The sequence below is a fragment of the Rhinichthys klamathensis genome, unplaced genomic scaffold (genome assembly GCF_029890125.1).
Source record: "Rhinichthys klamathensis goyatoka isolate OS25496 unplaced genomic scaffold, OSU_Roscu_1.1 h1tg000223l_1, whole genome shotgun sequence".
NCBI lineage: Eukaryota > Metazoa > Chordata > Actinopteri > Cypriniformes > Leuciscidae > Rhinichthys > Rhinichthys klamathensis.
The window spans coordinates 4,477,151-4,501,984 of record NW_026606747.1 but is presented as its reverse complement, the minus strand read 5'-3'; the positions used below and the strand labels follow the sequence as shown (position 1 = coordinate 4,501,984).

General features: G+C 42.8%; 2 protein-coding genes across 2 annotated transcripts; one reads left to right on the top strand and one right to left on the bottom strand.

The window, feature by feature from the left end:
- Positions 1–5,431: 5,431 nt before the first annotated feature.
- Positions 5,432–9,040, bottom strand: sptssb (serine palmitoyltransferase, small subunit B). Its single transcript, XM_056264657.1, has 2 exons — positions 9,009–9,040; positions 5,432–6,197 (listed from the first exon to the last, which is right to left on the bottom strand). The coding sequence occupies exon 2, from the start codon at positions 6,167–6,169 to the stop codon at positions 5,927–5,929; it is 243 nt and encodes an 80-aa protein (XP_056120632.1). The 5' UTR covers positions 6,170–6,197; positions 9,009–9,040; the 3' UTR covers positions 5,432–5,926.
- Positions 9,041–24,127: 15,087 nt separating this feature from the next.
- On the top strand, positions 24,128–24,806 carry LOC130097747 (zinc finger BED domain-containing protein 6-like). The gene is made up of 2 exons (XM_056264691.1): positions 24,128–24,255; positions 24,392–24,806. The coding sequence occupies exons 1-2, from the start codon at positions 24,158–24,160 to the stop codon at positions 24,804–24,806; spliced, it is 513 nt and encodes a 170-aa protein (XP_056120666.1). The 5' UTR covers positions 24,128–24,157.
- Positions 24,807–24,834: the final 28 nt, after the last annotated feature.

Genomic DNA, 24,834 nt, shown 5'->3' with positions numbered 1-24,834 from the left:
GAACGAGGCCCCAGGGCCACCAAACTCGTCCGCCCGCACCAGGGGGCCATGGCGAGTCAGAAAACGGCGCCCCTTAGTCGATCGGCCCTTTCGAAGCGGCGTCCGCGAAACCACTGTGGAAAAATACATTCATTTAATGGGCGAGTGGGATTTTTATAGAAAGGTCCCAGGGGCCCCAAACTCTACACGGTGAACCATGGGCCCGCCCTGAGTGACGTGCCGAAGGGGCCCGGGCCTAGGGCCTGAGAAAGTATTTTTTATCAGTTTTGATCCATCTCTCTGTCTGCCATTGAGGTCAATATGCTCTCTGTCGCCCACTAGAGGTGTCCGAAAAACCCCTATTCCGTGGCAAGTGGGTAAGGATCCGTGAATAGGGGGGTTATTAATAAAGGCCCACTCGCCTGCAAGTCTGTGGGCATTTGTCATCCAAATTCCCCCTACGATCCCTCCGGCCCATTGTACGCCCAATGGCAGCTTATCAATATAGGCGTTTTTCCACGAACCAACGTTTGGGACTAACTCTAGTTAGTCATCTTTAGACATTCCTTCTCCATAGGATGTTTTAAAAACTCTAACTCTGAGGCCATTTTTATTTTTTATTAAGGTGATCGCAAAATAGATAGGATTGCAAAATATATATTTATTACAAGGTTCTAGGGGAAAACATAATGAAAAAATAAAGACATTCAAACGCCGACTAGTCCAACCATGGCCACGAGGTAGACGGAACAAACAAGGATCTCATGATGGTAGAGGTGTTCAAATCTAAGCCACGAGCTCATTCCTGCGAAACGCAAGAAAAGAAAGTGCATCAAACAACCCCAAACCACAGGTTAGTGAACAGGCACTTAAATACTTACAGCTCATCCAGACCTGGGGCCTCATGTATAAAACTTTCAATAGTTTTCATCCTAAAAAAAGTGTGCGTATGCACAACAGCTAGATTTTGCTTACGCACAAAAGTTTTCAGATTTATAAAACCATTGATACCACGTTTAACACAAGACATTAGGAAAATATGAGATAAGGACTATGTTTCCTCACATTGCATTGCTAAAATCATTCAGTATTCTTGCCTTTGTAGCGTTACGGTGGGGGTAAACGGTTGGAAAGACCAAATCGTATAGTGGTAAATAAACAAAAAGCTGACTACGCCACCCCTCTTCAGAGAGAGGGGAAATAACTACCCAATGTAAATAGGGCACACAGGTTCGTTACCATGGAGGGCAAAGAGATGTGGATATCAGTACAAAAGTTAATTTATTAAGTTCACATCAATAGGTAAAATTTTCTGGTCACTGTAAGGCAGAATCTCACACACACACACACGACTTGTACCACACTGTTCATCCACCCACACGATAAACGAGAAAATAAAATAAAATAACTGTTAAGATGGTTGAGGCTCACCCGTAGTGGGGTAGGCTAACTAAGTATCTAATTCAAAAGCCACACGCACACACACACGCACGCCCAGTGAGGTATAAGTGGTTACAAGCGGCAAACCACACTAAGTGCTTAAAGTACCATCACCAGAAGGCAAGAAAAGCTAGCCTCCCAACCCGGGGTCCATCAGCCTAAAATAAACAAAAACAAGATTAATGAATACACTAAACACAAATAATAGCAAAATTCAGAGTGGTTGGTGATACCAAACACTCACCACAAAGGAAACAATAGCTTGTAGACAAAACAACAAATCACAAAGCAACAAAGTTGCAACTTAACACATTGCACAATAATCAACATCCAAACTAACCAAAAACAAAGTAAAGAAACATACAACTTAACACACAGGCAGCCAATGATAAGATGACTGAAGGGCGAGCCCACGTACACCACTTCGGCACCTGCAGCGGTGAACAGATCGATGGTTGTAGCGGTGAAGACATACAACACCGTAACCAGAGTTGGGTAAGTTACTCAAAAAAAGTAATCCACTACAAATTACCAATTACTACTTTAAAATTGTAATTTGATTACATTACTGATTACTGCATGTAAAAAGTAATCTGATTACTAATTACTTTACTTTCAAGTTACTTTGAAAACATATTAAAACTACACAAAAATACACTACAAAGTGAAACTCAGTTCTTTCCGTAATTTAATTGGGCGAGCTCTGTGGACCCATAGACTATTATGTCTATGTGTGGACCTCCCCCCCTTCTGCCCGCGAGTCGTCAGGGAAACGGGCCAGCCCGCTGTAGTGCCGCGCCGTTAAAGCGCCGTACTCAGCGGGTCCCCGAGCCTTCTCCAGTCCGTTAAAGCTCGCCGGTGCGCCTCGAGCTTCACTCGAGTCGCTCACTGACGGACAACGGCCGCCGCGCCGCCGCTTCCGCCTTTAATGACGACGAGATAGCTGCATCTGTAGAGAAGGACCGCGGCTAGCTTTCTTTACGTTATAAGAAAGCTACCCCGCCCCCGCCCCCCGTAGACGTCTGCGTCCATTTTAGCAGCCGCGTTCTCCGGTAATTCATTAAAGCGCATGCTCATTAACTGACGCAGCCGCGCCAAACGTGATTAGAAATGTATTTTACTTAATATTTTTTCTTAACAGTACATTTGTAACGTAAGTAACTTAATTTTATTGACATTAGTAACTGTAATCAAATTACATACATTTTAAATGTAATGAGTTACATTACTGCGTTATCACGAAATGTAATTACACTACAGTAGCGCGTTATACCCAACTCTGACCGTAACACAGCAGCAAGACAGCAGCGCAGTCTAAATGGATTTTATGCAGAAAACGATCAGCCCAACGTCCACATTAAGACGGAGCATCTTCAAAGGAATCAATATCCTGCTAAAAACATCAGACATCAGTTGATTAGCTCAGTTAAATATTAGTTGAAACTTTAAAAGAATAACTTTACATACCAGTTGATCATCACGGAATTGTATAAGCGTACGGTTGCTCACAGCAGCGTACACATAAAAACAAACCAACTGAAAGGAAGAGCACGTAGATTATCGCAAGCTGCACAAATCTACATTACAAACATTTACCTATAGCCTACCTGGGGGAACGGAACAGCCTGCACATCACCGCGGCGCTGCCAACCAAACACGGCCAGCATTGAATGGCGGCGCGCCTGCAACAAGGGGCGGAGCTAACAATGACGCATGAGCAGGTGGCATAAACAGTCTTTAAATAGCCCAGGGACAGCGGCCGATAGGCTGCCACATCTATCACTCATGTGACAGCCACAAATAACAGGGCGGGGTCTAACCTGCTCTGCCACACCTTGTTTTAGAATAAATACAAATTTTATAACATTTCAGAGAAGAGTTATTCTCAATCTTTTCCACTGGCCAAATAGTAGTGTATTAGTATTTAATTACTTTAAACAAATCATATGTATGCAATTTTGCCCATAATGTAAACATATAATTTAGTATGTTTATATATTTTTTAATGGAAACAAATAGGCCTTATTTTTTGCTGTGTAAATAATTGTAAGAGTCAGCACTAACAAAACATTTTTAAAAATAAAAGTTTTCCTAGTTGAAATCAGCTTACAAGTCTTACATCATTTTCAAAATATCCTTTGAGGCCATGTAAGTTTTACAGCCTAAAAGTGTTACAGGAAATGGGACAGATATTTTGTGAAAATGTTTTTATTTCTGAAAAATACATTCTGATATAAAAAGTCAAGTGTCACTCAACACTTATTTGTGTCATTATTCCAGGAGACATGTTATGACATGACATTGACACATACGGTTTCTCAAGTTCACACTTACATACAATTAGAGGGAGTAAAGTAGTATGCGTATTTGGCGTGCTGTCCGAGGAGAGGGCTCCCAGCTCGGCCCGAACCCAGAGTACTCCCCCCGTATGTAAATGGAGAGATGCTGCTAAACTGTCAATGGATTGAGGTGAGACTGCTGAGTCTACCTCTTATCATTGATTGCTGAGTGCACTCCACTCGTGTTAATTATCTGAACGTGCTCCTCCCAAACTTTGTTAATAAAACATCATTCAAAATACAGAAACGTGACTTAGGCTATGTTTACACGGAAACGATCTGAAGAGAAAACGCAAAAGTGGCGTTGCGTTATCACTTTTTATTCTGCGTTTAGACGAGCGTTATGGTTGGGAAATCCGCGTGCATATGGTGACGCAAAAGTGTGTGAAATTCGATGTAGTATGCACTCCAGGCGGCTAGGTGGCAATGTGAAGCACTGCCACACAACAACACCAATATCTTAGAATATTTTGTACAACTGCTAAAAAGACTCTTGTATGTTTTTCAGAGCTGCTAGGGCAACTTGAAGGTCCGACGTATGGAAATCATCTGACATGTTGGTTGTTATTTTCCTGTACTGGCGCATGCCTGTGACGTAAATGCGTACGCGACGAGAGCCACCGTGAGCAGATTTGCGTTTTTACTGTTTAGACGGGAACGCGACGGAGCGTTTTTAAGATTTCCACTCTGGAGGGTGGTTTCACTTTTTTGCGTTTTTAAGCCCCCAAAACGTCGTTGCCGTGTAAACGAAAGGCACATCCGATAAAATATTTTTACGTTTTCACCCGGAATCGTTCTCGTGTAAACGGGGCCTAAAAGGTAACTAGTATCAAAATAAGACACAAATTAAGTAAAAATTGATTTCAGTGACTCCAGACGTAATTAGCCAAAATAGGATTTTTCTGTACTAGATTTGATGGTAAATCTGTGGGATGAATTTAAACATGGTAAAATGTGTTCAACAGAGCTGAGAGACTACATTCTTATGTTACTGAAAACATTGTACTAAAATCAAGTTGTTGCAAACCTGTATGAGTTTCTTTCTTCTGCTGAACACAAAGGAAGATATTTTGAAGAACGATTGGAACTCTGGCACCATTGACTTCCATAGTATTTATTTTTCTACTATGGAAGTCAATGGTGCCAAACAACTGTTCCACTCGTTCTTCAAAATATCTTCCTTTGTGTTCAGCAGAAGAAAGAAACTCATACAGGTTTGCAACAACTTGAGGGTGAGTAAATGATAACACAATTTTTGGGTGGAGTATCCCTTTAAACCCTTTTTGCTCTTCCCTTACATCTAAACCCACCCTTAAACCTACCCATACCACCAAACCTGTCCTAACCTTACAGTACCTGTATCACACCTCAGTAGCAACACAAGGGTTTTGCAATGCAACATCAACACAATAAGCATATTGTACCTAACAGTACATAGTAGCTACAGATATAAATATAAACTGTATAAACAATATAAACTGTAACCCGTTAACCAAAAGTATTTAATAAACAAACGTTCAAGTGCCTATAAATGTGTGAATGCCAGTAATTCCAGACATTTATATGCATATCAAGCATTTGTGCGTCAGGAGCAGAGCCTGCAGGAATGATGGAAGACGATCCCACCACCACCAGAACAAGGGTCCGATCAACACAAGAGTGGACAAATGGCCTCCACTGATTTGTGATCAAGTGCATTTAAAAATAAACCTGCATATACCTTCATTTAGACCAGTCACATTGCATAGGTGATTACAAAACTTTCAGAATATAAAATATGCAATAATAAATGTTTTTTGGGACGTTGTTATAATTAAATGTTTTCATTTGCACTGGAGCAAATAATCATCATATCTCAGTCCGATCAGGGACTCCTAATATAGAGTCAAAATAATGATTTCCTTATTATCAACCAGTGATGAAGAGGACGTTAATCGCACAGTAGCAACAGGCCAAAGTGTCTGTGATGATATCATGCAAATCCTCAGTATTGGCAATCACGCAGTGATCCATCCAAAACTTTTGCCTACAGAATTCCCATGACGCGGCAGGAATCCAGGAATCCAACACGGAAGACTTGAACATGGCTGAATCTGGCTTGTCTGTTTCTGAGTAGAAAAATAAACAAGAGTGACCCGTAGATCAATAAAAAGGTTTTTCCTCCATCTTCAGTTCATGAGGGCCACTGTGCTCTCCGGCTGTCCTCGGACCAGCTCAGAGAAGAACTCCAGCGCCAGACGCACGTGAACAGGCACAAACACATAGGAGGTGTAGATGACCATGGCCACCATAGTAAAGAGGACTGTGTTGAAGACGGACTGTTCCCACGGCTCCAGCACATAGATGCCTGTGATGAGCAGGTACTGGTAGTACAACCAGCCCATATTCTCTCTCATCTTCTTCATTTCCATGTGAAGGGCCACACAGCCTCGCTATGAGCTGAGGGGGAAGACAACAGGGTGAGGCGCACAATGGACACACAACAACAGATCAAATCATGCGTGATAATGCTGGTTAGGAGTGCTAGTGTGTGTCTTTAAAGAGCCTATCGAATTACACCACAGGAATTCATGGCTCCACGGCATTCAAGGGGCTCACAGTTGGATGTGGTGATTTATTTTTTGGGACTGTAATCTGATACTATTGATAGCAATTTCATCACTTCAAACAAGATAAACATGAATGATATACACTTGTGTTCCAACTGAATCTCATTAAATGAATGTCCAATAATGAAAACTGGGCCGTCAGTGCCGGAGCCAAGGGTTTTTTATTTTCTTTTTTTACAAGAATTGCGTTTTTAAAACACAGAAAAATTTTATTTTAAGACCACAAAAAACGTGAGACTTTTCGCGCACTCCAACTTCACCTCAGCGCCAGGCGCAAGTCAAACGAGTGCGGAAATGTACAGGTGCCGAATAAGCTTCAGCAGTGACCGGAGCATAGTAAATATAGATTTGATGTTCCTCAACTGGTGGGTTGCAAGACCGTTTTGAGTGAGTCGCATATGTCCAGTCAAAGAAACAACAACGTAATTCTCTTTTTTTCTGATTCTACTTTATTTTGAAAGATCTGTGTGAAAGCTTGTGACACTTCCGTCAGATGCGGAGAAAAGCGCGTTGTCCTGAATCAGTTGGCTATCTGCAGTAAGATGAGATGTTGCAAGGTCAACAAATGTCAGTAAAACTAACTTTTTACTGTCCTGTCAGACGTTGTACTGTACTTGCACATCACGCGCAAATGTGGCGTGCTGTAGCTGTAGTTCTGTCGTCAACTCGTGGAATAATCAAAAAGGCGATAAAATCTGTGTCAAAACTGCATGCATGTATGTATTTGTTATATATGCGTCACATATGTCTAGACTAAAATAGTCTGCCATGTTTAAGGCACAAACTGATAGGCTATGTGTTTTTTTTTATGTACAAATAAATGTGAGCACTGTGCATGTGTACTAGAAGATAGGCGGTAATTTTGCGTTAATTTGTAAAGGACTAAATAATTTGTAAAGCATGTTCACTTCCGCCTTGTTCACATTCTTGCACATAGCGATTTAAAAGAGATGTTTCCCCCCTTTTTAATTAGGTACGATAGAACGGTTTAGATTCTTTATTTTGACTACTAATATAGAAAGTTGAAGAGTTAATTGATTATATAAAATTCAATGAAGGGTATAATGAAGGGTATAATCTTTGAACTACAGTAGTCATCTGCATGTCTCATCCATGAAGGTGCAACAATGTTGGGGGTTTTGAGAACCAGAACCATGCTAACTGAGCAAGTTTACTATATGACTAAAGAACTTTAGCTATAGTGTGTGTCCCCTTTATTAATATGCCTGGAGGTGGTAAGTAGCTAATAATAATAAAGAAATATCAAATTCACTCAGTATTCCATAATTCCTAATTCACTACTCTCTCAATTACAATTGAATACAAATGAACTGTATTCAGTTGTGTAGGAACAGTCCAATACATTATTTAAACTAATTATTATGTTAAAATAATTAAGATCTATGTGCCACCCCAGACTGTTTACTGGCCCCTACCTGGCCACCCCTATGAAAAAATCCTGGCTCCGCCACTGTCGTCGTGAGAATGAGATCTGTCACATATATTATTGCATATTCAATTATCAGTGGTTTATTGTTCCTCAGCTGTATTGCTGGCGAGTGCTTGCCTTGGGCAAAACGAACCATGTTTGAATGTGCTCATTAATAATGTGTAGCTCAAGGGCAAGTAAAGGTAAAACTCCAGCATGTGTAGTAGTAACGCACAATCTGCAGCCGTTCAGGTGGAGCACGTCCCGCACACAGGCACAAAACACCACAGGAACACGTTCCCTCGCTCTCTCGTCACTCATGTCAACGGCATGGAAAACATTTACACTCTTGCTCATATCATGGAAACTAATACAACAACTTGGTCGGACTTAAAATGTGGCTAATATGTTCAATTATTAATTGCATAAAAAACTATGCTTTAGCTAGTGTATGTCTCACTGTATAAAGTGAAAATAATGTCCATGATTTTTTATTTATTTAAATTTTTTACTCAGATCAATTCAGTCATATTCAATCCTATTTTAAATAAAAGATGTTAGATGTTACCACATGAAGCACATTAGGATACCTATTTACAGGACTATATTCAGTATCCCTACAGCCATAGACATTTTGCATATAAGTTTCATCTATAGTGTATACCAAGATGACACAAAGAAAGCATTTAAACAATGGACATTCCTTAACAACAGTCATTTGATGAGAACAATAACACGAGGGAGTATGTCAACTGTAATGCCATATCCAGGCAACAGCAGAAACATATACACATCATTTAACTGGATCCTTTTGTTGCACTGGTTGTTAGTAGGACATACGGAGTAATATTTATTTTGCTGTACTAAAAAAAAGTACTGTATGAGAACGCGCACAGGCATGAAAACAGTTAAAGAGTGCACGAGAGGGAAATATTCACGATGTTTTCCTTTATCTACGCTGTTATGAGATGCCCAAACTATTTCACACATGGTTAGTTAATCACTCATCATAGTTGTTGTTGCAAATTGTAGTAATAGTGTAATAGTTGTGTAGTTGCAGTAACAGCAGTAGTGCTGTTATTATGACCATTAGAGTTTCAAATTAATTTTCAATGGCTGGATCATTGCGGGCTAAAATAAAACACTGCAGTCATTTTAAAGCCTTAGTAAACGTGTTGTCAGGTGTGATGAGAGTAATGTAAAGTCACTCACCTCGGCGGTAAAGCTTCAGTGAGGAGTGTGTGATGACCTGACGGCCCCGCTGCTCTGCCAGTTATACACACACACCACTCCCACTTATCGTATTTACTCTCACCTGTGTGTCTGTAGCAAAAGAAATGATCAAACATATTGTGAAACTCAACTGATTGTATTCTCCTAACATGTGACACAGATCGCCGCCAGAGCTCTCTCTCTCTCTATCTCTCCCTCTCTCTCTCTCTCTCTCTCTCTCTCTCTGGTAAGGCTGTAGCCACAGTGTGGTATTCTGTGACGTGGATGTTTTACAGAAGTATAGGGTCAGTTAAGTAAAAAAAATCGACAAAAAAACGTATAGGGTCAGTCATATTCTTGTCACTAAAAAGTCCCTAATGCGTAATTTATCATCTGTTTCATGATAGAAATGTTACACTGATTGACAGTATGTTTACATGTTTACACATTACAATTGTAATCGGACCAGTAGCACAGTTGGAATAAAAAAAGTCACATGTAACCATGTCAGTTAGAATAAATTAGCCAAATCTGATTAAAATTTAATCCTGATTGTAAGGGGTGATTAAACCTTTTCTAATCCAATCGAGAGGGCATGTAAACATTTTAGATTGAACCCCGAAACTATAAATGTGCAATAATGTAGAAATCACATAATGACGTAGGCATATGACGCGTGGAACGAGCTGTTATTGTTGAATGAAGTGGCATAAATGACTGTCGTGTCATTCCAAAATTCTCCTTCCACTCATCGTCTTTGAAGATGAGCAGGACAACGTCCCATCAGTCCTTATTTTGGCCGTGGGAAAGATGTTTTTATTGCTTGATAAGCACAGATGTTCATGTGCTTGTCGTCTCCTAATTAGAACCCGAAATAGATAAATATTAAGTCTGCTCTTTATAAAAAAAAAAAGCCATGTAGAAGGATGGCTAGTATGCGCAAACAGCGAGAAACTCTATATATTCCTGCAGTGTGCGCACGTCAAAAAATCTATTCCGTTGGAAGCTTGTAACGGAGATGCACTACTTTAATAACAATATAAACACCGGTAATCCAGGGCAAACAAAGAAACTCAGGACAGGGGCATGGTCCAGCAAACAACGACTGACAAACCACAAGAAAAACACAAGGGCAATTTATACACAGGCTAACAAGGGTTGATTGTCATGGGAACAACACACAATGGTAACCAAGGGAACTAACAAGACACAACTGGAGAGACTAATCAACCAGGAAAACTACAAAGAAAGTGAGCATTAGCGTCAGTTCTGGCAGGCCAGGTAGTCAAGATGCTGCTAACGCTATCGGCCGACTACATGGTCTCATCAGCGATCGCTCAGCTGAGCTGCATCAGCGCATCTGCTGTTCATCTCCCCTCGTTGGTAATACCTACGCTCAAATCAGGGTGCCCTATTTAAGCAGATTCAGTTCACTCCTAACTGCTCGCTCTCGCTGCAACCCACCTCCTCCCCAGCTCCTCCTGTCGTGTATAATGTGGCATTTGCTTTCTGTCATCGTTGCTGCTTTGTTCATATGGGGAAATAGTTCTGCTCTCCCAGTACTAAAGTGTGAGCGTTCCCTAATGCTGCTGCTGTCCTCTGACTCTGCTATTTCATGGTGCTCATGAAAGGTCAGAGGACTCCCTGAACAGAGCCATACCGCCAAATTTTAATGATCAACTTGAATTGCAATTTATTCAATACAATTTCCTAATCATTTATTGTCATGTGTGTTCTTGACTTAATGGACCTGACAGAACTACAAAACATGGCACAAGACAGTAAATAACACAAAAGTCCTCACACAAGACGGGAACACAGGCTGAGATCGTGACAGAGCTCCCTCCCTAAGAAGCGGATTTCAGACGCTCCTCAAAAACAGACATAAGTCCAGGAGGGAGGCGGAGTGGATGCGGACCAGGGGGCGGGAAGGAGGACCAGGCCTGTGGAATGGAAGAGGGCTTGGAAACCGAACTGGTCAGGGGCAGGAGCCTTCACTGGACACTGGTCAGGGGCATATACAACAGGTAGAACAAGTATTTGATACACTGCCGATTTTGCAGGTTTTCCCACTTACAAAGCATGTAGAAGTCTGTAATTTTTATCATAGGTACTCTTCAACTGTGAGTGACGGAATCTAAAAGAAAAATCCAGAAAATCACATTGTATGATTTTTAAGTAATTCATTTGCATTTTATTGCATGACATAAGTATTTGATCACCTACCAACCAGTAAGAATTCCGACACTCTCACAGACCTGTTAGTTTCTCTTTAAGAAGTCCTCCTGTTCTCCACTCATTACCTGTATTAACTGCATTTTAACCTATATTTGAACTCGTTATCTGTATAAAAGACACCTGTCCACACACTCAATCAAACAGACTCCAACCTCTCCACAATGGCCAAGACCAGAGAGCTGTGTAAGGACATCAGATAAAATTGTAGACCTCCACAAGGCTGGGATGGGCTACAGGACAATAGGCAAGCAGCTTGGTGAAAACAGTTGGCACAATCATTAGAAAATGGAAGAAGTTCAAGATGACGGTCAATCTCCCTCGGTCTGGGGCTCCATGCAAGATCTCAACTCGTGGGGCATCAATGATCATGAGGAAGGTGGGGGATCAGCCCAGAACTAGACGACAGGACCTGGTCAATGATCTGAAGAGAGCTGGGACCATAGTCTCAAAGAAAACCATTAGTAACACTACGCCGTCAAGGATTAAAATCCTGCAGCGCACGCAAGGTCCCCCTGCTCAAGCCAGCGCATGTCCAGGATAACACAAAAGTTGTTATCCATCTGAAGTTTGCCAATGACCATCTGGATGATCCAGAGGAGGAATGGGAGAAGGTCATGTGGTCTGACGAGACAAAAATAGAGCTTTTTGGTAGGGATGCACCGAATGTTCTGCAACCGAAATTATGAAAATTATTCAGCCGAATAAGTAAAAAGACTGAATAAATTTTTACGAACAAAGACGTTTTTGATGACGCAATCAAATAGTAACCAACGTAGAGTGAGAGGCGCGCGGTTTATAAATGCAGCAAACATGTCGGCGGTGTGGAAGCATTTTAAAGTGTCCGAGAAAGAGGCAAAAACGGCCGTTTGCAGACACTGTTCTGTTGAATTGTCCAGAGGGGGTGCATCTGCAAAAACTTACAGCACTACAAGTTTGATTTATCACTTAAAATCAAGACACCCCTGAACAGCAGGCTGAGTACGAGAAAGACACGGCGGCAGCAGCGAAAAGTAAAGTAGCTCCTCCCAGTCCCAGGACACCCACTCCATCTGTTGCTGACTTCTTAGAAAAGGCAAAAAAGTTTACCAGTGACAGTGCCAAAGCTAAAGGCATTACTAAAAGGATAATGGAATTCATCGCATTGGATGATCAACCATTCTCGGTTGTAGAGGATGTTGGATTTCGCAGGCTTATAGACCATATTGAGCCCCGTTACACCATACCTAGTAGACGGCATTTCACAGACGTGTGCTTACCTGAGATGTATAACGTCGTTTCAACTCACGTCCATGAGCTCTTGGCTACAGATATTGCAGCCCTCAGCTTCACGACTGATATATGGAGCTCGGATGTAAGCCCCACCAGTATGCTGAGTTTAACTGCGCAGTGGATCGACACAGATTTCATGCTACAAAAGATTGTGCTGGACTCACAAGAGTTTAGAGGGTCCCATACAGCTGCAGCCATATCAGAGGCGTTCACTAACATGTTTGACACTTGGCATATCGACCGATCTAAAGTGCATGCGGTAGTCAGTGACAACACAAGAAATAAGGCTAAAGCCATGGAAGATAGCAATCTGAAAGGCATACGGTGTATGGCACACACAATTCAACTGGCGGTCAACGAGGGATTGTTGAGTCAGCGCAGTATAGCGAATGTGATAGCGATAGGCAGGAAAATTGTTGGCCACTTTAAACATTCCCCGCTTGCCTATGCGCGCCTACAATCTATCCAAGAACAGTTCGGAACGCCACAAAAACGTTTCCAACAAGATGTGAGCACAAGGTGGAACAGTACATATTATATGCTGGAAAGCCTTTTTGCGCAAGAGCGAGTCCTGGCTACATACATAGCAGATCATGATCTGCCCGCACATAACTTGCAGCACTAAAGCGTCTTTTAAACAAAGAGACTGAAACAGACCACGGAGTGAAAACAACTAAAAGTGCGCTCTTAGAGGCTGTCAGCACACGATTTAGTCAGGCGGACTCAAACCCCTGTACTGCATCGCGACTGTACTTGATCCACAATATAAAGATCATTACTTGGATGTGGGGAAAAAGTTGCGCACACGAGAAATGATCCAGGCCGAGTTGGATTTGGGAAAGTCGCTAGGTGATGGAGACGGTCAGGTGATGCACAGCGCAGGAGATGAAAACAGCGCAGAGAGAAAACGAGCTCGTACTACAGATGAGCCGTGCACCGTCTCACTGTCTTACATGTTCGATAAGATCCTCCAAGAGAATAACCCATTTGCAAGACAGAGGACAAGCTCAACAATTAGATAGTTATCTCTCAGAAGTCCCCACCCCCAGGAGCAATAACCCTCTCGAGTTTTGGAGGACCAATCAAGGCCGCTTTCCCGACCTGGCACAGATGGCACGCAGATAGGCTACTCGTATGGGAAATTAATTTAAGATTTTATTTATTTTTTCGTAAAACTTAAGTAGTTTCTATTGTTAACATTAAATAGTCTTTTAGTTAACACAAACTAACAATGCAAAAAAAACTTATTAAAAGCATTTATTAATCTTAATGTTAACATTTACTAAATACAATATTAAAATCAAAAGTGGTATTTGTTAACATTAGTTAATGCACTTATACTAACATGAACTAACAATGAACAATTGTATATTTATTAACTTACATTAACAAAGATTAATAAATACTGTAACAAATGTATTGCTCATTGTTAATTAATGCTAGTTAATGCAATAATGTTAACAAATGGAACCTTATTGTAAAGTGTTACTGTATTTTATAATATGTATTTGGTACTATTTTAAAGGTGCAGTGTGTAACATTTTTGAGTATTTATTAACAGAAATGAAATATGACATCCATAACTATGTGTTCAGTGGTGTATAAAGAACTTACTTAATAAACCGTAATGTTTTTATTACCTTAGAATGAGGCATTTATATCTACATAGGCGCGGGAATCCCCTTCTATGAAGGTCGCCATATTGTGACGTCATGTTTCTACAGTAGCCGAACGCGAACAAACAACGCTACAGAGCGCGTTTCGTCACTACCTTGAAAGAGAAGCCGCAGGAAGCTAGAAGAAGCTAGTCATAAACACCGTGAGTAGTGACTTTTCCCTTGTCAGTGGTATAAATATGTAGTTGGATTGTTTCATGTAACTTAATTCTTCTCCCTCGCTGTGTTATGGCTTTGCTATGTGGGGATAAATGTGCTGGTTAAGTTCGTGTGACAGCTGATTAGTAGGCTACTCTTGTCATTGACCGTAAAACAGTTACAGGAATCACCAACCCGTCGATCTTGGAAGCATTTTAAGTCGATCGAGTTTCCAAAATCAGAGAAAAAAAGCCTATTGTGTGTGTAGTAAGTGTGTCTAGGAGATGCGGAGGCGCGCGCGCTGTTACAATCACGTAATTTTTGCCACACGCACCTTTGGGCTCATGCGGACGCGTCGAGTTTAAACAAGGCTTTACGCTTTAACGAGCTCAGCCACAGTAACAGCTCGTATTAGCCAGCTAAACTTTTACTACCCTGTTAGAAAAAATATATAGTTGCATATTTTCATGTGGTTCTTCTCCCTCGCTGTTTTATGGGTTTGCTATGTGGGGAGAATGTGCTGGTTACGTTCGTGAGACAATCAGCTGATTACTATCATTATATTATGTATTAAGAAACTTTATCCATGATGTGGTTTATAATGGACTGTGGTACAGAAACTTGGTTTACGCTGGCTATTCTCTGCTGTCTCAGTCGACGATGTTTGTCCCGTTTTAGCCACCGTAGCTTCTTCGAAAGGGAGGGGTGAACGGTGGGCTGAGCCCTTAGTGTAAACTCGCAACCGAACCGCTAGATGTCGCCAAAAATCACACACTGGACCTTTAAGTGTAGTAAAATAGTAGGACTACAACGGTTTTCAACATTTCATTATCTCTGAGACATTGTTTGTTTTGAAATGAGCAACTGTCAGAAAACGGCAATATTTAAAATTTTAACTATTCTGATCCCAGGTACTTGTCTGCTCCATGCACAAGCACCGACAGCGAGAGACTGTTCAGTGCTGCATCTCATGCCATCGATGAGAAGAGGAACCGACTTTCATGTGAGAAAGCAGAGAAGCTACTTTTCATAAAGATGAACCTGCCACTTTTTCTGAAGAAATAGGCTTGTGTCTAGGACAGTTATTCATTTGTTGTGGGTTCATCCAAATTTTTTGCACTTTTCAATGCACTTTTTGTTGAGTTACAACTACTTTCAGCAGTTAGTTATAGGCCTAACATAGGCTACTCAAGAAGGGGGGCTTCAAAGATGGCCAAATATTTTAATTTTTTAATTTTACTATTTTAGTAATTTATTTACTTATATTGTGCTTTGTTTGTATAATATCTGATGGAATGTTAAAAAAAATGTTCAGTATTAAATAAATATTTTTAAATTTGATTTTTTTTCTCTGAAAAGCGAGACAAAATAGTAAGTGAAAAAATTGTCAAAATAAATGGAACAAATGCCAAACACCGCGTTCAGTATTCGGCCTTCGGCCAAGTGTTTCATTATGCTTCGGCTTCGGCCAAGAATTTTCATTTCGGTGCATCCCTACTTTTTGGTCTAAACTCCACTCGTCGTGTTTGGAGGAAGAAGAAGGATGAGTACAACCCCAAGGACACCATCCCAACAGTGAAGCATGGAGGTGGAAACATTATTCTTTGGGGATGCTTTTCTGCAAAGGGGACAGGACGACTGCTCCGTATTGAGGGGAGGATGGATGGGGCCATGTATCGCGAGATATTGGCCAACAACCTCCTTCCCTCAGTAAGAGCATTGAAGATGGGTCGTGGCTGGGTCTTCCAGCATGACAACGACCCGAAACACACAGCCAGGGCAACTAAGGAGTGGCTCCGTAAGAAGCATCTCAAGGTCCTGGAGTGGCCTAGCCAGTCTCCAGACCTGAACCCAATACAAAATCTTTGGAGGGAGCTGAAAGTCTGTATTGCCCAGTGACAGCCCCGAAACCTGAAGGATCTGGAGAACGTCTGTATGGAGGAGTGGGCCAAAATCCCTGCTGCAGTGTGTGCTAACCTGGTCTAGAACTACAGGAAACGTATGATCTCTGTAATTTCAAACAAAGGTTTCTGTACCAAATATTAAGGTCTGCTTTTCTGATGTATCAAATACTTATGTCATGCAATAAAATGCAAATGAATTACTTAAATTTCTGTATTTTTGTTTTAGATTCTGTCACTCACAGTTGAAGAGTACCTATGGTAAAAATTACAGAGTTCTACATGCTTTGTAAGTGGGAAAACCTGCAAAATCGGCAGTGTATCAAATACTTGTTCTCTCCACTGTATATATATATGTATAAGGTGTGTAGCAAACTAGCTCTATGAAATATTAATAATCAATCATAACTTGTTATGATTGATTATGAATATTTGGATCAGTTAATCGGGTTAACTTGATGTAGCTACATTAACATTACAACCAATTACTCGGTTCATCCCGTGAACACTCAATATTGGTTATTAATTAATTAATAGAAATGTACATTTCCGGGGCATGGGAAATGTCTTTCTTACTAAGTACTACTAAGAGCAAGTAGTCAAGATCTATGATTAGTGACTCCAGATATGAGCTTGAGACACGGACAACTTTACGCGTGATATGAAAAAGACTTTATTAACTAGACTAAACATTTAAACTACTCTGAAATACACATACATACATCCATACAGTTTAACAAGGGAAAGAGAGCTGGAGCAGAATACAGGAAAGCAAGAAGTTATAGCATTGTTTGATGTTCAGCAGATCAACAGCCTGAGCAAACCATCAGTTTAGTTCTAACATTGTCAGGGTCTTGCTCTGGCAGCTTTGTCTGTGTTGTCTTTGTTTCATGTCTCTATGTTTGTGTTGTGCTTGAACGTATGGTTTTGTTTGTGTTGGCCATGTGCTCTGTTCCTGCCTCCTTGTTTCCCTGTACCACACCCTCTTGTCTAGTTGAGTCCTCGTTTGTCTGAGTGTTGTCACCTGTTCCTCATGTTCTCTGCTCCCTTGTTTGAGTCCTCGTTTACCTGAGTGTGGTCACCTGTTCCTTGTCTGAGTGTGCTCACCTGTTCCTCTTGTTCTTAGCTCCCTTTAAATGTGTGCTCTTTCCCTCATGTGTTGCCAGTTCGTTAGATGTTGTTCTTCTGTATAGATGTTGTGCTACATTGTTTGTTTGACAGTCTAGTAATTTCTAGTCAGAGCTAACTTAAATCTCACCTCGTCTAGTCTCGTCGTTTCTTGTGCTTGCTGTGTCTTTTGTCTTCCCAGTTTGTCTCCAAGCTGAGCTTCCCTGGCCGCTTTTACCATCAGCCAAGCAGCAAGACAGTCTCTTGCTGGCCTTCTGTGTCTACCCTCCCTCCTACTATCATCCTGGGTTGGATTCAGCGCTCTCTCAGCCTGCCTGTCTTTGTGCCTCACCCCTGCCTACTGTTTGGACTATTCACCTCCTCACCCACCACCATCTCGTCTTGTCAACTGTCTTTCAATAAAACCTGTTAACACATTTCTGCATTTGAGTCCTCCCTCGTAGAAACGTAACAGAACGAACTGGCCAGTTCAGGACTCAGCAGAATGAACATCGAAATCCTGCAACCTGCTAACATCCCTGAGAGAATGGCTCGTCATCGTGGTCTCACTGCTCTTCGCCAGGATGGCTTTGAGGTGGGGGGTTTTGCCCAATTCTTTTGGACCATGTCTGTGGGGCTAGATTATAATGACGCTGCTCTCAAGGACATTTTTAACTCCTGCTTGGATGACCCCCTGCCTGCATGGGAGATAGATTCTCTCAGGATTCTGGATTTCTGGGGTTTCTCTAGGTACCTTGGTAATCGCAGTAAGTGGGGAATGCCGCCAAGTCCACCGGAATCTGCTTTCAACAACCACCCTACCCTTCCTCGCCTGTCTCGTCACATTTATGATCCTCCTCTGGCTTCCACTAAGAAACTAAGATTCAGACGGAATAGGACAGTTCAGTCCACCACAGCTACCCCAGAGTCAGTCAAACAAATCACCATCATCTCTCAGGCATCGAGGTCAGTCCCAGTCACGTCATTTTCTGTTATTCAAGACCCAGTCAAGTCAACCGCTGTCATCTCTCAGACAATTAAGGCAGTTCCAGCCACCTCTGAGTCTGCTGACTTAACCTCTGTTTTCCCAGTAACTACCCAGAGTGTTCCTGTTACTTCAGAGTCTGCTAGGTCTGTTTTAGTCACTGCTGAGTCGACGGTCACTGCTATTCTGCCTGGGTTGGCTGAGTTAGCTGTAGATACTACAGAGGCAGTCCATCACACAGTATCAGCCCGTCGAAAGAGGAAGAGGAGAAAGGCCTGTGCAGAACAGTCTACAATTCTCCATTCTCAAGCTCCAGGCCCAGTGGTTCCTGAGGTATCAATTCCATTGACTAGCAATATCATTCCCACAGAGACAATTTCTCCCAGTCCTGTCATGTTCACAGAGGCCATTTCCAAGCTGCCTGTTGTCATTGCTGCAGAGGCCTTCTCTGAATGTCTTACAAGTCTTTTCAAGTCCCTAGACATTTCTGCCAAGCCTGTCAAGACCATAGAATGCGAGCCCGCGGCTGTGAAGGCGGTCCCCGAGCCCGCGGCTGTGAAGGCGGTCCCCGAGCCCGCGGCTGTGAACGCGGTCCCCGAGCCCGCCGCTGTGAAGGCGGTCCCCGAGCCCGCCGCTTCAGAGAGGGCGTTCCCCGAGCCCGCCGCTTCAGAGAGGGCGTTCCCCGAGCCCGCCGCTTCAGAGAGGGCGTTCCCCGAGCCCGCCCCAATGAACGTGGTCCCAGCACCCGCTGCTGAGAGGGAGGTCCCAGAGCCCGCTGATGTGAGCGTTGCTCCAGAGAGTGTAGTTCCAGAGCACACAAGTGCTGCCCAGGAGGGCGCTAACAAGTCAGTCCCCGAGCACGGAAGTGCAGCCCAGGAGGGCGCTAACGAGTCAGTCCCAGTACCTGATTCCAAGACCTTCACCAATCCTGCTAGTCATGTCTTCGCCCCCAAGTCTGTCGAGCCCAGTTGGAAGTCCAGACCAGTGAGGCCAGTTCCTGTGTCCAAGAGTACCTCCTATCAAGTTCCCATTCCTCCCATCTTACCCTCTGCGTTTCCTGGTTATGGTTCCCCTAAGCCGGCACCTCCTTTGTCAACCTTGAACTTTTTACCCGGTTCTGTTCCCACCCGCCCCATCCCTCCCTCTGTGCTTCCTGGTCAGTTTGGGACTTCTATGTTTACGCCCCACCCGCCTCCCCAGTTGTTGCCTCCTTGGACTTCTATGCCTGTTTTGGAGGCGTCCATTAGATGGGGGGTACTGTCAGGGTCTTGCTCTGGCAGCTTTGTCTGTGTTGTCTTTGTTTCATGTCTCTATGTTTGTGTTGTGCTTGAACGTATGGTTTTGTTTGTGTTGGCCATGTGCTCTGTTCCTGCCTCCTTGTTTCCCTGTACCACACCCTCTTGTCTAGTTGAGTCCTCGTTTGTCTGAGTGTTGTCACCTGTTCCTCATGTTCTCTGCTCCCTTGTTTGAGTCCTCGTTTACCTGAGTGTGGTCACCTGTTCCTTGTCTGAGTGTGCTCACCTGTTCCTCTTGTTCTTAGCTCCCTTTAAATGTGTGCTCTTTCCCTCATGTGTTGCCAGTTCGTTAGATGTTGTTCTTCTGTATAGATGTTGTGCTACATTGCTTGTTTGACAGTCTAGTAATTTCTAGTCAGAGCTAACTTAAATCTCACCTCGTCTAGTCTCGTCGTTTCTTGTGCTTGCTGTGTCTTTTGTCTTCCCAGTTTGTCTCCAAGCTGAGCTTCCCTGGCCGCTTTTACCATCAGCCAAGCAGCAAGACAGTATCTTGCTGGCCTTCTGTGTCTACCCTCCCTCCTACTATCATCCTGGGTTGGATTCAGCGCTCTCTCAGCCTGCCTGTCTTTGTGCCTCACCCCTGCCTACTGTTTGGACTATTCACCTCCTCACCCACCACCATCTCGTCTTGTCAACTGTCTTTCAATAAAACCTGTTAACACATTTCTGCATTTGAGTCCTCCCTCGTAGAAACGTAACAAACATGCCCTTCTTGAAAGGGGGTAAGGATACTTATGTCTCGTCCATTTGCATTAAACTGTCCTGATGCAATTTGTTGAGGCTCCAGTTGATCTTTGCTGATGTGGTCTTGATGAGAGAGAATCAGTGGAAGTCAGAGGATCTTTGGTGAATGGAAAGACAAGGCGCAGCCTGGCGCAAGCTTGGGAGTCCTTGAGGGACTTCTAGTTCAGCCTCATCTTCACGTTAGGACTTCTCAAGAAGGACCTGTCATGTGGTTGAAGAGCGAACCCAAACGCAGACGATATGCAGACTAACAGGGATTTATTGAGTCACAAAACAGAAAACAAAAACCCACGAGGGGGCAAAACAGGACAGATGGGGCAGTACAACTAGACTAATGCCGAGTTCAGACTGCACGATTTTCAAAATAATCGGGTCACTGTTGTTTTCACACTGCATGATTATCTGGGGTAACATTCAGTTGCTGCTGTGTTCACACTGCACGATGGATCGGCGACAGGAGGTTTCACACTGCATGACTTTACAAAAGAAAGAAACGCCGACAACTTCTGCCTGGTCCGCAAACTACGTTTCACAACCAAACAAACGCGAGAAGTGATAGGAAATAATGGAAGATCACGCGCGCGTGAGACCGGAGTTCTCGCGCGACACTGAATTTGTTATTAAAAATGATAGCCTACAAATTGTCTGTGCACTGATTTGTAGCGAAAATGAAAAAAAAAAATTTATAAACAGTTTATGCAGGAGGGGAGCAAGGACTGTGTTTTGCAAAGAGAGTTGGGGGTAAATAAATAATTTTGCAAATGTCCTGCTGTTGCTGCTGGTCATGCAAATGTTTGTGCTTTGTTTCTGTTTGATATAATTGTAAATATAAGCCTATCTATTAAAATACTGATATTCTGGTCTATAACTCCTCCCCGAACAGCCTGCTGTCCTGTATCTTGCTCTCTCATTGGCTGTCGGTCATCGCCGATGTAGTTTTCAGTCAGAACACATTCACACAGCAGGATTGTGAATCGCCGACAGGTCCAGATATTTAGCATGCCAAATATCTCACGGGCATCGGCGACTCGTCGGCGATTCTCTCAGATCGTGTCTTTGCTCATTCACACTGCGTGATTGTCACTCGCGTGAACGAGCACCGATTTGCCTGTGATTTCGGGCATTTGTCGGCGATTTCTCAAAACCTGTCGGCGAGCCAAAATCGGGGCTAAAATCGTGCAGTCTGAACTCGGCATAAGACAGGAAATAAACTAGGACTAGATACTGACTGATAAAGACAAGATGAAGAAAACAAACAGCTACATAAACTCACAATTCTTAATACAATATTCAGACTAAGTACTCACAGGACTCTCACAAAGAGTAACACGCACAGGTTGACAATGTACCGACACAGGACAGCAAACACAAGGGGATTAAATAGGGAGACACTAATGACAAAGACAGGTGAAGCTGACTAGACAAGGACAGGTGAAACTGACTAGACAATAATGACGAGATGAGGATAACAAGGGGGCGGGGTCACGTAACGGAGACAACACAAGCACATGGCCCAAGCAATTGGCCATGCGCTTGTACACAAAACACGGGTCTGTCATGATCCAGCCTCAAGACCAGAGGAAATCAAGGACAAGAAGGCCGGATCATGACAGGACCAAGAGAGTAAGAGAGCAAGAGGACCAGAGAGGACAAGCGAAGAGCTAAGAGAGAGCTAAGAGACTTTTTAAAGTGTGAATACGTTACACCCTCTGGAGGTGTGTGAGCCAATCAAAAGCCATCCCCTTTGGAGGGAATTTTTACGACCCATTGTCTTCTAGCAGGGCATTTAAATGTTTAATTTCATTGGGTGTTTACGAAAAGAATCTTCAAGATTCTTATAACACTAATGCGTCATAAAGTTAGCAAAATGTAATGTAAATTAACAAATGGGGGACGAAGATTGGATTTTATACAGACTAAACATGCTACACATATGATTTTGGTTAACCATAGTATGCAAGTCATGTTTCAGACCAAAATAGTTTAGAAGAGAGAATGAATGCATAGGCCAAACCACATAAAAGGAAAATAACGAGATGGGAAATTATATACATGTTAAGACATCTATCACATGGTTATATATAGGATTAAAAGGGTTCATTTCTTCTTCTCAGAAAAAAAATTAGGAGACAATTCCTTGCACATTCTTTTGGGTCGTAAAACTGTTATCAGTCTTAAGGTGTCATGTAACAGGAAAATGGGTTCTGCCAGTGTTGACTTAATTTGTGGGGGAGGTTTCATAGAACTTTGTTGGGAGAGTGAGTTTGTTGGATTATTCATTAAATATAATTAATAATTTGTGTCTCTGATTGGTCCAGACGCTACAGATGTATGTATATAACATTTTCCCAGAATAAGGATGTAATTAACCAAAAAATCGTCTTTGTTGCTGTTCATAACGAGAATTGCTGTTCATGAATGAGGTACTCCGGGAGTTCATCCAGCGGTTCGTCATCATCTACATCGATGACAAACTGATATACTCCCGGACCCCGGCCGAACACCGCTAACATGTGAAGCAAGTTCTCCAACGCCTGAGAGAGCATATCTCAAGCTGGAGAAGTGCGAGTTCCACACCACCTCTGTCCAGTTTTTAGGGTATGTCATTGACCAACGAGGCATACAAATGGACCAGAGGAAAGTAGAAACCATCCAAAAATGGCCACAACCCATCACCGTCAAAGAACTTCAAAGATTCCTGGGATTCGCCAATTTCTATCGTCGTTTCATTCAGAGCTACAGTTCACCTCTCACCTCACAGAGGTCCTCTCACAGTGGCAGGGGAATCTCCAACGTCTCCATCCATGTGCCTTCTTCTCCAAAAAGCTGTCCCCGGTGAAGTAGAACTATAACATCGGCAACCGAGAGCTCCTCGCTATCAAGCTCGATCTCGAAGAATGGAGAGATTGGCTGGAGGGAGCAAATCACTGCTTTGAGGTAATCACTGACCAAAGAATATCTTCGTGAAGCTAAACGCCTCAACCCACACCAAGCCAGATGGGCCTTATTCTTCACAAGATTTGACTTAGTAGTCACCTAACGACCTGGACACAAGAATTGCAAGGCTGATGTCCTCTCACTGTTGTATCACCCCGAACCTGAGTCCAGTGATCCTCAACCCATGATAGTTAGTCCGATTCAATGGTCCATCGACGATCAAATTCGCCAAGCCACTCATGCTGAACCTGCTCTGCCAGGAGTAGGGATGGGAACCGTTAGCATGCCTGCTTAACGATTCCGCTTATCGGTTCTGCTCGTTGCAAATGCGTCATGACGTCACACACACGCTGCGTTGTTTTGATTCAGAACGCGGCAAAATGGCATCAAGGCAGAAGCGCTCTAAAGTTTGGCTACATTTCATGCGAAAAAACGACGATACTGTCACTTGCAACACATGTAAAATTTAAATTTCTTCAAAGGGGGGAAATACCTCCAACATGCAGAAACATTTGGCCACACAGCATGCAAATCATTTGCAGGACTGTCGCGTTTTTGAAACACTACTTAGCGACACAACAAGTGAGTCAAGCAGCTGCAGCAGCGGAGCAATCGGGACGCCATCTGTTATTAATGCCGAGGGTAACCTTAAACTCTCCAGGCAGGACAGGCCCTGTCTACTTAGTTAATGTAAGCACTATTTCATTGTGTAAACTTTTACTATACAGATTATTTCCATTGTCAGATGATGATGATGACGGCCAGAGTCTGGCTGGCTCGGAGGCTGGCTCAGAGGCTGCAGCAAGTATCTCTCGTGCACGTCTAGCAACTCCGTTTACTGAGGCAGGGAAAAAATAAAATGACAGAGGCGAGGATAAACGAATGTCACCGAGCAGTGACTAAGTTTTTGGTAAAGGGTTTGCACCCGTTTGCCACAGTAGATGCCTCTGCATTTCGGTAGGTTAATTTGCTGTATTTTGTCCAACATGTCTTTTCAAATGCAAATAACAAATGCATGACCAAAATTTGCATGTTTTTATTTCAGTATAGTTCTGTTTTATTAATTCCTAGTCCTACCATATCTTTTCTGTAGCGAGATGATAAAGACTCTCAACCCAAAATACTATGCCCCAAACAGAGAGAGTTTAACAAATCATCTGATTCCTGCTTGGTATGGGGTTGAAAAGAGCAATCTGATCACAGAGCTGAAACATGTCACACATGCAGCCATCACAGCAGATGGTTGGACTAGTTTCAGTCAAGACCACTACCTCACTGTAACATTGCACTATGTTAGGGAAGGTCAGAGTAAAGAAAAAGTCCTCCAAACCAGAGCAGTGTACAAAGCTCAAACAGGGATAGCTGTGGCCGAGGAGATTGAGGGGATCCTGGAGGAGTTTAGAGTGAAAGAGAAGGTGGTGGCAGCAACTGTGGATAACGCAGCAAATATGGATGTAGCTGTGAAAACTAAATATCATCAAGTTTACATGTTTTGCGCACACACTTAACCTTGGAGCTCAGAAGCTGTACAACTGC